This window comes from Sparus aurata, chromosome 1, assembly GCF_900880675.1.
Source record: "Sparus aurata chromosome 1, fSpaAur1.1, whole genome shotgun sequence".
NCBI classification, from domain to species: domain Eukaryota; kingdom Metazoa; phylum Chordata; class Actinopteri; order Spariformes; family Sparidae; genus Sparus; species Sparus aurata.
The window spans coordinates 30,417,257-30,432,266 of record NC_044187.1 but is presented as its reverse complement, the minus strand read 5'-3'; the positions used below and the strand labels follow the sequence as shown (position 1 = coordinate 30,432,266).

The 15,010-nt window shown below is 40.8% G+C and overlaps 2 protein-coding genes and 1 pseudogene across 3 annotated transcripts; 2 read left to right on the top strand and 1 right to left on the bottom strand.

The window, feature by feature from the left end:
* Positions 1–1,089: 1,089 nt before the first annotated feature.
* syce2 (synaptonemal complex central element protein 2) lies at positions 1,090–3,586 on the top strand. Of its 2 annotated transcripts, XM_030434520.1 has the most exons (5): positions 1,090–1,239; positions 1,821–1,919; positions 2,282–2,352; positions 2,529–2,643; positions 2,879–3,586. In XM_030434520.1, the coding sequence occupies exons 2-5, from the start codon at positions 1,845–1,847 to the stop codon at positions 3,077–3,079; spliced, it is 462 nt and encodes a 153-aa protein (XP_030290380.1). In that variant the 5' UTR covers positions 1,090–1,239; positions 1,821–1,844; the 3' UTR covers positions 3,080–3,586. The 2 variants fall into 2 exon arrangements, with proteins under 2 accessions (XP_030290380.1, XP_030290389.1); XM_030434529.1 differs by lacking the exon at positions 1,090–1,239 and having other exon boundaries at positions 2,220–2,352.
* Positions 3,515–8,819, bottom strand: LOC115591988 (glutaryl-CoA dehydrogenase, mitochondrial-like). Its single transcript, XM_030434439.1, has 12 exons — positions 8,708–8,819; positions 8,107–8,216; positions 7,698–7,730; positions 7,442–7,582; positions 7,135–7,197; positions 6,839–7,009; positions 6,614–6,743; positions 4,994–5,210; positions 4,776–4,879; positions 4,534–4,659; positions 4,287–4,447; positions 3,515–3,989 (listed from the first exon to the last, which is right to left on the bottom strand). Exons 2-12 carry the CDS (start codon positions 8,207–8,209, stop codon positions 3,916–3,918), a joined length of 1,323 nt encoding a protein of 440 aa, XP_030290299.1. The 5' UTR covers positions 8,210–8,216; positions 8,708–8,819; the 3' UTR covers positions 3,515–3,915.
* A 4,425-nt stretch (positions 8,820–13,244) lies between these two features.
* On the top strand, positions 13,245–13,962 carry LOC115591399 (uncharacterized; annotated as a pseudogene).
* The last annotated feature ends 1,048 nt before the right edge of the window (positions 13,963–15,010 follow it).

The following is a 15,010-nucleotide window of genomic DNA, read 5'->3' as shown; positions in this document are numbered from 1 at the left end:
GCTGAATTTAAATCTTGCGCGTCTTCCAGTTATGCTTCTGTGTCATTCACTAATGAAAAAGACTGCGGTAAAGTGAGTGGCTGTCTGATTTTCGTTGCGCCTGAACTACAGTAAATAGGGTAATTATGGTGCGAGAGCAAAGTGAAGGTCCTAAGAGATACATGTAGCCGATATGTGTTCTTTATGAAGATTGAAAATTTTCCTCATGTTTAATCAGGTCTAAGTTTTATTTGACTGATCGTTTATCAGACAAATGCAAGTGATTGTTTACTCTGTTGTTCTCCTTGATGGTATTAAACCCAATTATTCCCACTGTACCAGTTTGTTGAAATTTCACAAGAAAACACTCTCTTCGCTCTGTAGGGAGTCTGCTGTGTTTGTTTCTCATATTTTTTTAGGGGGCTTTAAAGAGGTGGGCTTTGTTAAATTTTTTTTTTTTTTGGTCGTTAGTAGTTGTTGTGGTCGGTAACTCCAAATATCATCTCTTATCATGCATGAAAACCTGAAATATTGTAGTTGAATTTCCTTGAATTTTGACGTCAAAACCAACTCGAAATGTCTGTATGTTATTCTGACTTTGACCTTTCACCAAACTAATTCCTTCATAGGTTAGTTCTTCATTATCATTCCATCTTCTTCCTGATGATGCCTTACCCTATCACAGGTTCACATTTGGTTACATTTCATTATGTTGAGAAGATCCTTGCCACTACACAGAAAAATAAGCACAGTAAAACAAAATGATTGCAGCAGATCAGTAAATTGTCAGTTTAACACATTAGTTTAACTATTTCAGTTATATAGGGTATTGTTAATTTCCATTATACAGCTCTTAATGCTTTTACCTTTACAGTAACCCTGGATTTCCAGGTTGTTTACCACCATTTATTCTGAACAGCCATTTTGGAATTGATTATCACTGTTATCACTAAGATACCTGCATACGTGTTATTAAATACAAGTATGATGGTATGGAAATCGGCTCACTTTACCACAGTTGAAAAAGCTGATAAATTACAATATGTCTTTATTCTTAATTGTGCGACACTGGTTAAATTGATGAAAGCAATTAACTGTATTTATTTATTTGCCTGTTTGTACCTACCAGCTCCAATATAATAATATATTAAAAACATAAATAAACACACATAAGAATATTCTCCCATGTAGCTCAGGAGGTTGGCTCTTCTTGGTGCAACTGACCTTCTTTACTTCTTCCAGCGCTCCTAACGGAACTGGGTGAGGATATCTCATTTTGACCACATACTATTACCTAATTTTATCTTCTTTTTTTAATGTTTTTTACAACATAATGTCAAAACACAAAAAGATTAAACAGGTCGAGGCATTTCGGCCTTTTTTAAAACTACATAAACAGAATGAAAATGACGTTTAAGATAGAAAGTTCGTTAGCGTTCACGTTAGCCGGCTAACGCTAGCTAAGAGGCGTACATAACAGCTAGCTAGATGTACAGACAGCTAACGCGCCAATTTTATATGTAGTGGTTATCTGTAGGAAATATGTAGAAGTATAAACATTTGCTTGCAACATATTGTTGTTTGATGTGAAACTACTGGTAAAATTACCCTTTACTTTTAGTGGACAAGAGGCAAGAGGGATTAGCTAGCTAAAGCTGTACCTACCCTACCAGGGTTTAAAGTGAGAACTGATCCATCTCCTTAGTCTAACAATAGATTAACGTTACATTATAGTTTCTCACTGTTTTCCTACGTTATTTTATTTGACAAAACTTACATTTATATTTTTTTCACCAACATTATTTATGTAGTAGATGTGTCTTGTTTTTCCTTAAATTTAGTCCTGCAGAGTCCGATACAGCAACATGGATTATTCCTTTGCTGAGCTGCCCTCCACTTCACAGTCCTTTCCCAAGAGCCGACATGAAGACTCAGAGATGGTAACATGGAATCATATCAATAAGTCCCCAAATATATTAAAAATTGTGTTGGCACCGTACTGTTAAAAAAGAACAAGACTTGTGAACCATTTGCTATTTTCTGTTACAAGATGTGACACATGATTTGTAATATGTACATGTATGTAAGTGGCTGTCATGCTGAATGTATTGAAGAATAGGCTAATCTCGATCAAACATAAGTGACCTTAATTTCTCAAGTCAACAATTCTTCCCCACGTGATTAACAAAGTAATTTTATGGCGACTGTATTTTTGAGAACTGTGAATTCATACTTTTTAGCTGCTGAGCACTTGGCGATGGTGGAGAAGTTTAAAGCTGTTTTGTCATTGTCCTTAATACAGCCAGAAGACAATGATTCATCAGGAGGGATGTCCTCAAGCACAGGCATGACTGACATTCAAGAGAATACCTGGTACATAATGACTTTTACAGTCCAAACCACTCGCTGAAGTTATCAATCATGAATTACCATTCTAAAGCGGTACTGTCCACTTGACCAGGAAGAACTGCACATTTATGTTCCGTAATAAAGAAGGAATTCAGGTGGGAGCCACATTCAACCTGCATGCATGTCACTATCTATTGTAGCTCAAGCATCGATGATATCCGTAGAAGAGTGCAGGATCTGGTAGAGGAGATTAACGACAGCCGCACCAGTGACCAGAAAGTGATGGACGGCTTTGAGGAGAAGTTAATGAAGAAGGTACAAAATATTTGTAATGCTCACGGTCCTATTCTTCACCACTATGCACAGTTCATATTTACAAAGTACACGTTTCATGGCTTTCATGATGGGCCTGAATGCACTTCATGCTCCGAAGTAAAATGCTAATTGTGGACTGACACATGGGCACTTGTTTTGTCTTACACTGCAGATGGCCACACATGTTCTATTCAGGTCATTGTTTTTATTTTTACCCCTCAATTTTATTCCCTAGGTGCCAGAGATGTGCCAGCAGATGAAGGAGCTCATGTACTCGGTGTATGAGGAAAACAGTAATAAGATGGAGGGGAAGCTGCAGGAGTTGTTCGAGGTGCTGGAGAGGTGCACTAAGCTCAACAAGGAGCTCGTGGAGGCCAACCAGGCTCTGTCAGGTCTCAGAGAGGCCCTGGCCGTTAGCCAGACACCAGAACCCTGACAAACTATTACTCTGATGTCCATGTTATTTTTGAACTAGTTCAGTTGTTATTCAGAATTACTTACTTATTCTGAATGTTTTCTTCTGTTAATATATTGAGTATTCAGAATAAGGTTCAGGTTATAACTCGTGGTTTCCATTAAAAAACTAAAGCTGAATCCAGGTTATATTTACGGTCAGTTTCAGTATCTATTGATTAAATGCAACTAACAGTAACAAATAAGCCTATTTTTGGGGGGGGGGCTGTCAGGTGTTAACATTTCATATTCGTAATGTATAACAGGAGCCCATTTTGTCTGTAGTACTTTGTATTTCACCGATGCAGTTGTTCAGACCTTCTCCGACTAATATATAGGAAAAATGTTAAATGACAACAGGACTCTGTAACACATTCATTTTGAATAGGGCACACAACACCTCAGATGTACTCACACCTTCTCACTCATTGAAAGTCCTTTATTTACATATTAAATTATCACAAAATAAACTCAGAATGCCACAACTTTACATGCACCTGCCTCATAATCAGTTCCTGAAGTGTACTTCAGACAACTCTACAAGCATTATGACAGTTGGACCCATTGCTTTGTGAGGTTAAACTTAAAAACTCACCCAAAGTACCAAACAAGAGGGGCTGTAGCAATCAGCTCCTATCAGGTATTTGAAAAAGTATAAACATAATGAGGTATTTGTGATTTATCCCGCCAGGCAAAGCTTCAACCACCTTCTACACATCGTAGTTTGCCCAATGAGGCCGTGTTTTGCAGAGGTCAGATGAACAGGTACTCCAGTTCAAATCCACGTCAAGTCCATTTCAAGAAGATGGTGGAGAGCCTTTACTTTCCAACAGTGAAGGACTGCAGTCCAGTGATCGCTCGGCCCAGGATCAAGGCATGAATGTCATGAGTTCCTACCAAAAAAAAACCCACAAACATTATTTAGGTTTTTGTTTGTTTTTTAAAGAGAGATTGGCTACAGTTATTTGCATTAAAATTTGGTTTAAAAAAGAAAAACATTTAAAAAACATTAAATTTATCTATGATCAAAAGTGGACTATCTCTATCTTCTGCACTGCTGCCCTCTGGTGGTGGATGTATATAACTGCAGCTAAAGAAAGGCTGAAGTAAAATCCTTCTCACTACAACATTTCCCTTTGTTGGTACTTTTAAAAAATGAGGATTAGATGTATCCACTGGTGTGTGCCTACCCTCGTATGTGTTGACGGCCTCCAGGTTCATGACGTGACGGATGATGTGGTACTCATCTGCGATGCCATTTCCTCCCAGCATGTCTCTTGCCTGCCTGGCAATATCCAAAGATTTGCCACAGCTATTCCTCTTCAGCATGGAGATCATCTCTGGTGCTGCTCTATTAGAGGAAGAATACACACATTAAAGAAAACTGTTTTTATTCTGAGTTTAAGGGCCAAAACAAGACAGAAAGAGAAGACTCACTTCTTCTCATCGATAAGTCTTCCCAGGGCCAGACATGACTGCAGCCCGATGGTGATCTCCGTCAGCATGTCAGCCATTTTCTTCTGCATCAGCTGGTTCCTGGCCAGTGGCACCCCAAACTGGATTCTGATTGGAGGATAGAGAAAGACATGAAATCCAATCCTTCTGTAAACAGGCTGATAATATAATGTCCTCTGACCTTGTTTAGATACCGCACATAGTGTGAACAGAATATCACGCACCTGTCCAGAGTGTACTGACGGGCAGCGTGGAAGCAGAATTCAGCAGCTCCCAGAGCTCCCCAGGCAATGCCATACCGGGCGTTGTTCAGACAACCAAAGGGACCCTGGCCACAAAGGTCACCAACAAAAGAAATGTAACATACCAGCACACAGTCATATTAATGCTGTAATATTAAAGTCAAATTAATTAAACTTGATCTCAGAGAGCAGCCACTTACAGCGAGACCAGAGACGTTGGGCAGCAGGTTCTCCTGGGGAACTTCCACTTCATCCATCAGGATCATGCCGGTGGCAGACGCCCTCAGCGAGAACTTGCCCTCAATCTTGGGGGTGGCAAAACCCTTCATTCCACGCTCCAAGATGAAACCTCGCACCCTGCCATCCTCACACTTTGCCCACACCACTGCGATGTCTGCCACGGGGGAATTTGTGATCCTAGCAGGAGAAAAAGAGGGAAAAGGATTTAATAAAGGGCTTTACACCCCCATGTTTCATCAAAAGTTTTTAACCTAAAATATCAGTTTATCAGTGAGCTTCCTCAAAAGAGAGGAGCATGCTTCTTCAACTCATGAAGTTCTGAACCTTGTAGGATTTTCATACATACTGGCAGCACTGTCGGAACAGATCTTCTCACATCACATCATTAGCCTCACAATAACAAACACCCATGTTTCAGACACAATTATTTAATTCCACAGTATGTGACAGTAAACATAGGAGTAAACATTTTGAACTAGATAATAGTCGAAAACTTAAAGTGCCACCGGAACATTTTATTTTCTGTACAATCTGACTTTTAAATACGTAGTAGCAGTTACATTTTCTATTTGTTTTTTTGCCACATAAGTATTCATTTTTATGTATCAGAAGTTTAAAGTATATCATTAAATGGACACACCAGTGTGACCAAACAACCACTTCATATGGTACCATCTAATGGTGATCTGAAGTATTCAGATCCTTTACTTGAGTAAAACTACCAATACCATACTGTTAAAATACTCTGTTACGAGTAAAAGTCCTGCAATGAAAATGTTACCAAATTAAAAAAAAAATACACATATAATCAGGAAAGAATGGATTTTACAGATTTTTTATTTATTTTTTTTAAGTCTGAAGAGTAATGGCACTCTTTTAAGCAAAGGAAAAATTAGCCCTGTGGCTTTTGTACTAGTATATATCAAGTCATTAAATTCTTATTACTCATACTTATAATTACATTCATTATAAACAAAAAAAATATTCTGAAAATAGCAGTAAATACCCTCATATTTTCCATTAAGAGCACATTTTGTCTATCCAACAGCCCAAACCCCAAAATGATAAAAAAAAAATGTGTTAAAATTATTAAATTATTATCACACATTTGTGAAGCTGAAATCTTTAAATGTTTTATGTGAAAAATGAGTGACTGATTATGACACTAGGTAAGCATCATTTCAGCTGTATATGTAACAACTGTTGGGTAGTTTGATTTAAAACAAAACAACATGTTTTCATAAACTTCATATTTTTGTGTGCAAATATCTTGATTTGTGAAGTAACTAAAACTGTCAGATGAATGTACTGAAATCAAAAGTACAAGCTTTCCCTCAGAGATGGAGTGGAGAAGAAGTAGAAAGAAGCGTGGAAGGAAAAGACTCAAGTAAAGTAAAAGTACCTCTAATTTGTAAATACAGGACTTGAGGAAAAGTTATAAGTTACACTTCACCACTGCGGTCTAAAGGACAAATCGCTGTCTAGCTCTGAGTTAAGGATCTCCTCCCATCACAAGTCAATGATAAGCTTTAAAAAAACACCTCAAACCAAAAGTCGGTGCCTGCTGTAGTTCTACCTACCAGGTCTTGGCTCCACTGATGCTGAAGGTGCCACTTGATGGGTTGTATTTGGCCTTGGTCTCCATGCCGCTGGGATCGCTGCCGTGGTTGGGCTCTGTCAGGCCGAAGCAGCCCAAGATTTCTCCACTGGCTGCACGACAAATAAAAAACACAAGGGAAGCTCAAAACTGGCTGTTGCCATTTTTCAAATGCTGTGTGCGAATACAAAAAAAACACCCATCTCACCAAGGCGGGGCAGGTACTTCTCCTTCTGGGCATCTGTGCCGTAAGCGTTGATGGGATGCATGACCAGCGAAGACTGGACACTCATGACTGACCGATACCCGCTGTCCACTCTCTCAACCTCTCTGGCAATCAAGCCGTATGCCACGTAGCTAGTGCCTGCACAGCCGTACCCTGCAGAGGAAGTTGGATACAGTGTGAAAATCCCGCATATAATCCAAACGTGACGATATATTTCCTAAATCACAGACCTCGCTTATATTCTTTTTGACTGATTATGAGGCTTTGTGTCTGTTTACCTTTGATAGTTGGGCCCAGGACACCTAACTCTCCCATCTCTGAAACAATCTCCCGGTGGAAATCTGTAGCCAGGTGCATGTTGGGAAAACAGAAACTGACAATCAAACGCTTGTCAGAAAATAAACACATTGTGCACAGTTGGAACTTGTAAAGTGTGTAAAAAGCCTAAACCTGTGGTTAAATTAGCCTTGATGAGCATCTAAAAGTCAATTTCTGCTCTGGATATTTAATCATAAATGAATCCTTATAGTCTGACCAACACATACTTCCTCTGAACGCTCGATCACAGATGTGTGCCTTGCTTACGCTCATTTCTGTTGGCCATGAGGATGCGGGGCATGAGTTTCTCCTGGCAGTAGTCGCGGAAGGAGTCCCGGATCATGATCTCCTCCTCTGTCAGCTGACCCTCCAGTTCCAGGGCGTCCCGCCAGTTGAATGACACCTTGGCTGAGAGTCAGAACATGTACACACACACGTTGGTTATGTCACCATAACATGTGGCAACAGAACGTGTGAAGGAATCTGGACAGACAAGTGTTCAACTCATTAAAGCTTTACTTACGTGCCTTGGCCGGAATTTTGATTTCTTCCACATCTGGAGTAAGACAAATAAAAATGTCCTTCATCGTATGCAAATTTTAAACTACGTATGTCTGTTTTTTGACTTCCTGCATTTGCTTTTTCTTGGTGGTAGAAAAAAAGTCACACACTCTAGCTTTATATCCATCAACGTTTTAGCCTTAAGCCTTTGTCGCGATCAAAAACCGGCTTGGCTTTAGTTGTTGATCTTGAAAACACCCGAGGGCTTCGATTAAAAAGAAAAATGCACACAGAGATGAAATGTGCAACAATCTAGTCATATCACCCCTTGGCGTGTGTGACCTTTCTACAATATGCTTCCCCCTTTGGACGAAAAAGTCCAAAGGGGGCACTAAATATTTAAAAAATTGAATAAAGAATTTCAAATATACCTCTGGAAGCTGCAGCAGCTGTGCCCTGGGCTCTGGACACAGTGACAGCAGCACATTTTTTGCTGTTTGACAGCAGACGAGTGACAGCACCTCTGAGAGCCATAGGTCTACTGATAAGGAAAGTGAGATATGAAATATATATTAAAGTTTGCATATTAATGTATACACACAAACAATGTAAAGGCACAGGTATAGGTACATTTCTGAGTTATTAAGACATTGTTATGTAATAGACAATATCGAAAGCTGAGGTGCCAGACAAGTGAAAATCAGAACAATTTGTCCAAATATATCAATCATTACTGTTTCCTTATCTACCCATGTAAAATGCCTCATAGTAAGCTCCTAATATAGTTGTTTTTGTTATTACTGTATTATTATCACTCCATGCAGCACAGACAATAGGGGCTTCGGTTAGAACACTATTAAAAATACTTTCAGCATGAAGGAAAGGTAAAATTCAAACTGAAAAAGCCAGTTTGTAATGTTTGACATTCATCAGGACAAAGGAGCCTGTTGTCCCCCCGCAGGCTGTTCAAACACCTGCAGTCAACTTGTCCTTGCAACAGTGTAAATGTTTAATTAGTTTAAAGAACAGTACCTTTTTCCTCTTGGTGAGTTTGTGTGATGATCTTGTGTCTTTTCTGCGGTGGTCCGCTGAACGTTAAATCATCGCTTAAATAACACTCGGTGACGTCACAGGGATACGTAATGTCACACACGGGAGCCCTTTTCCTCCATGACAGTTGAGGCAAAGACTCGGGAGCATACGGTTGTGCAACGCATGGAAGTTATGCAACCAACTTTTTTGTCTTGACTATTGAGGCAACTAAAGTGTATAAAATACAACTTTTGGAGTTTTCTTCCGTTGTGATTGTTTGGTGCAGCTCCCTCCACCGTGCATAGCACACTATTTGAACTTCTAGAGGGTGTGTGAGCTAAAACTTTCAGCTCATTTCCACACCCAAAATGGCGTTTCTGGACTGCTGTGGGAGCACGGTGTGTGGAGGGTGTCGGCCCACGCCCTTCCAGCTCATTGGCTGGTAAAATAAGAAGCCATGTGCAGACCCTGAGTGCTGTGTGAGTGCCTGTACCCAACTTTTGTAAGTGACTCTACAGCTGACCTGAAGACAGCTGACAACAGACACAAACAACAGCAATGACCTCAAATCAGGTCTTTGATCTTGACGAAGACTAATTGTGTAGTATATGGTCATCAGCCTAATGTAAGCCCCTGGACTGTAAAGAGAAAAGACAGATGACCCTCTTTTTTTCTGGATAAATCATAAACATTAAAGTTCATTATTGACATGAAATCAATTGACTTTACCAAAACATGTGTTTGAAAGCTTGGTAACAGATATTTTATGTGTGACTTGAAACCTGATCATGATCGTGATCTTGTCATACATTTAAATTATTCATTGTCTTACAGGCACACCCTCACCTGACACTATTGTGGCAAAAGGAGTGAATCTGACTTCATGTGGTATAGGAGCCATATCAGTCATTATGACCAGTTTAGCTTCTTATGAAATGGTGTTTCCAGATAATATTCACTGTATGCTTACTCATGATTACTCAGGGTATCCTGAGTATCCTGCTCCTGTGATCTGAATTGCTCATGATCTTAAGATTCATACTCCAAACAAACTGGAAGCAGCATATCACCAGAGTAACCGCTGAGCACTGGTAACCGTAGCTGCTGTTAGCAAGTTAGCCAAGTTAGCTGTGTAGTAAGTGATGCTGGGACTGTTCACTGATGATCAGGGGAGCATCAGTGTTGTTTACAATACTAGCACAGGAGCTTTGGAACTTTTGTTATTTTTTTAAAATGTTTTAAGCTAACATTCTTACATATTGCTTTTAGTGTCTTGCTTCCTCCTTATTTGAAGAATTTTACTCTCTTTGAGTCACAGTAGGTGTTAAAAGGAATAGTTGTTTAGTTGTAGGAGAGTGGGGACTGTGTTGCAGTGGTGGAGGAGGAACTCACATCCTTACATGAACGTAAAAATATCACACAACACAACACCCTATAATAACTCCATTAAGGAGGCAAGCCCTGCATCTAAAATCGTATTTAAGTCGATATACATAAAAGATTAATCAGCAAAAGGTATCAAAAGACAAGTGCTGTCAATGATATCTTTTTACACATATTACAGTATTGGATCGATATAACTCAAGCATTAACATTAAATGGCGTATTTGGTCAGTGTTAAGCTTATTACACATATTATATCCTGCTTTGTACTAGTTTAATCTTTCAAAATGAATCATGTTTAATGCGATGAAGCACCCTCCAGCTGACTGGAAAAAAAGAGCTACTAAATAAATACAGCTGAGAGGACCATTTTCCCTCTCAACTTAAGGTGAGAGGTATAAAGTGGCATTCAAATTCTAAAGTTACAGCTCAAAAATGTGCCTCTAAATAGGCCTAGAACTATATTCCCACCACTGCTGTGCTCTTGTCAGTGGGTGTATTTTCTCACACATACGCACACAGTTACATATAGTCCATGGGCCAAAGGCCAAAATTTGACTTTTCTGTACCACTCAAGGTGGCAAAACCTAGTAACATTTTTTGAAATGGTACATGTCCATAGATGATATTTTGGTATGATAAGTGGTAGCTTTTTGACAGTTATCAGCACATGAAGTTAAACACCCCCTACAAGAAATAGGCCTCCAGGCGCGGGTGCATATCCTACTTCATGCTCATTTGTTAGAGCTTTACTCATCTTTTATGAGGGCATGTTTAGTAGCATTTTAAAGGGTAGATTCATAGCTTTCATTCAAACCGGGTTTTGGGCCTGTCTAAAAAATACAAAGGTCACATGGGCTCTTCAACTGTAGTCTTTTTTTATAGCACTGTGACATGTAGGAACAACATTGACACAAATAACAAACACTGAAATACTCACAGGACTGTAACAATTTAGGAAATGTATAATCCTCCCATATTATCCTACTATGAGGGGTGATTGTGGGCCTTAAAGTGGAACATGGGCCCAGGTGAGAATTGTCAATAATTGCTAATTGTTTGGTATTTTCAAAGAGTCTTTATTTAGCAGGCAGATTAGATCAGTAGTTTTGTATCCTAATTATCATCATCATCATCATCATCTTCATAGTCCAGGGTCAAGGCAACTTCATCTTCATCTTCATCTTCCTCTCTCTCTCAGTAACGTGTAGGGCTGGGTATTGTTAAGAACCTCACGATTCGATTCGATTTTGATTCTTTAGGTTGGAATTCGATTCAATATCAATATTGATTTAAATGCTTCGATATCGATTCTGTAATAAGTAGTAATAAATAAATAATTCATTAGAGTACCTGTACCTGTACCTATTTTTAGTTTTAAAAAACTCATCTTAAATAAAGTTCTAGTTCGAATTGAAATGTAAACAAAGGTACTCGATGTGTTTAGTTATAAAATAGTGCAACCATAGTTAAGCTGAGAAAGTTCTATTGTTTCTGGGACTGCATGGTACATTTTTGTCTGACATTAACACAGACATAACCGCGATCCCTCCGCCCTCCGGCTAGATGCGAGGGGGTAAACGTTGACACTGATCCCCCCTCTCTCCCCGGAGGAGAGTGCTACCCACAGGCGCACGGTGCAGCGGCCAGGGTGAGACCGGCTACGCTGGGAGTTTACTGTCTCTGAAAAAGCGGTGCATCAGACATCGGCTACCCAACTCCGCAGCTCCAACGCTGTTTCCGTGGCGCATCACCCTCCAACCCTGGAGGGAGGTCGCGGGCAAGGCGCCTCCAGCTGCTGGAGACGGGGACGGAGAGGCGTCCCGCAAGGGACAGCGGGTGGTCGGGGGCTGCTGCTTGCCGGAATCGATTCAGAGGATTTTCTGAATTGATATTGGATTGGGAAAAAATGCTAGCTACACAGGTGTTGTTGCATGTGGTTGAGGTTGAGGTCTCTCCCTCGATGGCCTTTTTAGTGTTTTTCCCCGATTTTGACATCATGCCAGTTTATATTAAGTTAGTGGCGTACACTGTCTTACTGTAGGCTAGTGGGCTTGATTTTTAGAGTTAAAATGCGGGAGTGTGAGATTGCCCTGTCGTTCACATGCTCACCTAACCGGAAGTCCAGTTATTTTATAGTTTTATTGTCACACACACGCGTGACACTGGTCTAATGTTTTTTTAAAGTTACAAAAACACCGCCTGTACGCCTCAGGCACAAGCTCATACACACAAAGGATAGCGCTCTTTACCTTATCATAAACCAGACTCTACTCAACTGAACAGGCCTCCTGAGTCTTACGAGTTAATTTGTATTGTAACAAAATGGCATAACACATCCCTTGGCCACTGCAAAGCAACTGCAATATGCTCAAATGTACTGAAATATGAGTCTATCGAGGAAGTCAACATAATTCACTGTCCACCACCAATTGTACCCAAGAAGTCTACCCAATCGCAGTCAGGACATCAAACCAGATAAGATTTCACTAGAGACAAATTGCTTGAGGCTGTGCTCCAACCAGTCTCTCCTATCTGACATTCTCCCTCAGTACTGAACTTAAAGTACTAGGGGGGCTATGGAACTGCCAATCTGCAGTCAAGAAGGCAGACACCATTTCAGCCTATGCCTCCCTGCAGACTCTCCACCTCCTGGCCCTTCCCGAGACCTGGATCAATCCTCACTCACTTCAGGCATTATTCCAGCTCCTTTCAAGACAGCCACAGTTAAGCCACAGTCTTTCGGCCCTCCTCATGGTGACTGAGTCACTCGGTGCCGCCAGAGCCTCATCCAACTTGTCAGTCCTTATTCTCCTCGATCCTCTGTGTTTGACACGGTCAACCACCAAATCCTTCTCTTCACTCAACACTCGGCTGAACTTGGCATTGCTGACTCTGTTCTTACCTGGTTCACATCATCGCATGTTCAGGTCACATGGAACAGCTCCTTGTCCAAACACTGCTTTCTGGAAACTGGTGTCCCTCAAGGCTCAGTATTAGGACCGCTTCTGTTTTCACATTACACTAGCTCACTAGGTTTTGCAATCAGATCGCATGGATTCTCTTACCACTGTTATGCTGACGACACCCAACTTTACCTCTCTTTTCCCCATTCTCTTCCAACACCCATGTTGCAACACGCATCTGGTAATGTTTAGCAGACATCTCTGCTTGGACAGCAGCACATCACCTCAAACTCAACCTTAGAAAAATTGAACTCAGGGAAAGACTGTCCTCGCATAGACCTGTCAGTCACTGTCGAGGATTTCATGGTATGGCCTTCGTTATTGACGAGGAGCGTCGGCATTACAACACCGCTACTGTGGCCCGATCCTGCAGATTTGCCCTCTACAACATCCACAGGATCCGATCTTTCTTCACAAAAGATGTGACGCAACTCCTGGTCCAAGCTCTGGTCATCTCTCGTCTGGAGTACTGCAACTCCCTCTTGGCTGGACTCCCAGCCTCTGCGACTAAACCGTTGCAGCATATCCAGAACGCTGCAGCGTGCCTCGTTTACAATCTTCCTAAATTCTCCCATGTGACCCCCTCCTCTGTGACCTCCACTTGCTGTTGCGGCCCGCATCTGATTCAAGACGATGGTGCTGGCCTTCAAGGACATCAACAGAACTGCAACCGTCTACCTCCACACACTGGTCAGACCACACGCCCCAGCAAGAGCACTTCGCTCTTCTACATCAGCTGGCCGGTTGTTAACCCCATTGCAGAGAGCAAACAAAGCCCACTCAGCGAAGTTGCAACTCTTCTCTGTTTTAGCACCTAAGTGATGGAACGAACTCCCAACCGATGTCAGGACAGTGGAATCACTATCCATCTTCCGCAAAAGACTCAAGACTCATTTGTTCAGACTTCACCTCAACCCCACATAGCATGACTCCCTCCCAACCCCCTTTCCAAAAATTTAAAAAAAATTTAAAAATATATGCACTTGTATGTTCGTATCATAGTACTTGGGCACTCATGCACTTAAAGAATCTTTGACAAATAGCAGTTATGATCCTCAGATGAGGGCTTGAAAATTGTTTCTACATCTCTCTTTTGACAAATGTACTCATTGTATGTCGCTTTGGACTGAAGCATCTGCTAAATTCCCTAAAGGTAAATGTAAATGTCAACTTCACACTCACGAACACCGAGATCAAAGAAATACTTAGGAATCAGGAAAAAGACAGGGCACCGACAAGAGAACAGACTGTGGCCTTCTGAAGTTCCGGCTGGCTCATCTTAATGGCAGTCTTTGCACCCCATCTTTAAGCTCCAATTTCCTACACCTGACTGGTAATGAAAACAAATCACAATCACCACCTCTATCATCAGCAAACTTGATAATACTGACACCTGATACCACACACAATTGTTAACTTCCCAGCCTTACAAGAACAAACTCATCAGATCCTTCCTATCATAAACCATACCTGTTTATCTTCTGGAGCATGCCAGGCTCGAGGCAACTTGAGAGGCAAACTAGCAGCAGCCAAGGCCCTGAACTGCCTTCCCCCACCAGGGAACTTTATCCCATTACCCAAAAGAAAAAAGAAAAAAAAGAACGCCTGAAAGGCTGAAAAACAACCCAGCTGGACACCCACCTATCTTAACTGATGAGCAGTTAAATATTAAATATTAGGATAAAAATCTACTGATCTAATCTGCCTGCTAAATAAAGACTCAACCCATGTTCCAATTTAAGGCCCACAATCACCCCTCATAGTAGAATAATATGGGAGGATTATACATTTCCTAAATTGTTACAGTCCTGTGAGTATTTCAGTGTTTGTTATTTGTGTCAATGTTGTTCCTACATGTCACAGTGCTATAAAAAAAAGACTACAGTTTAGGCGAAAATTGTGGAAAAAGAGCTGTTGTTGACAGTTTGAAGAGCCCATGTGACCTTTGTATTTT

Excerpts from the sequence above, each read along its gene's own strand:
- syce2 (XM_030434520.1), top strand. The coding sequence starts at position 1,845 with ATGGATTATTCCTTTGCTGAGCTGCCCTCCACTTCACAGTCCTTTCCC. Across the intron at positions 1,920-2,281 it reads GACATGAAGACTCAGAGATG|CCAGAAGACAATGATTCATC; the intron begins GTAACATGGAAT and ends TCCTTAATACAG. Across the intron at positions 2,644-2,878 it reads AGGAGAAGTTAATGAAGAAG|GTGCCAGAGATGTGCCAGCA; the intron begins GTACAAAATATT and ends TTTATTCCCTAG.
- LOC115591988 (XM_030434439.1), bottom strand. The coding sequence starts at position 8,209 with ATGGCTCTCAGAGGTGCTGTCACTCGTCTGCTGTCAAACAGCAAAAAA. Across the intron at positions 7,583-7,697 it reads CAAAATTCCGGCCAAGGCAC|CCAAGGTGTCATTCAACTGG; the intron begins GTAAGTAAAGCT and ends TCTGACTCTCAG. Across the intron at positions 7,198-7,441 it reads CATGGCCAACAGAAATGAGC|ATTTCCACCGGGAGATTGTT; the intron begins GTAAGCAAGGCA and ends ACCTGGCTACAG.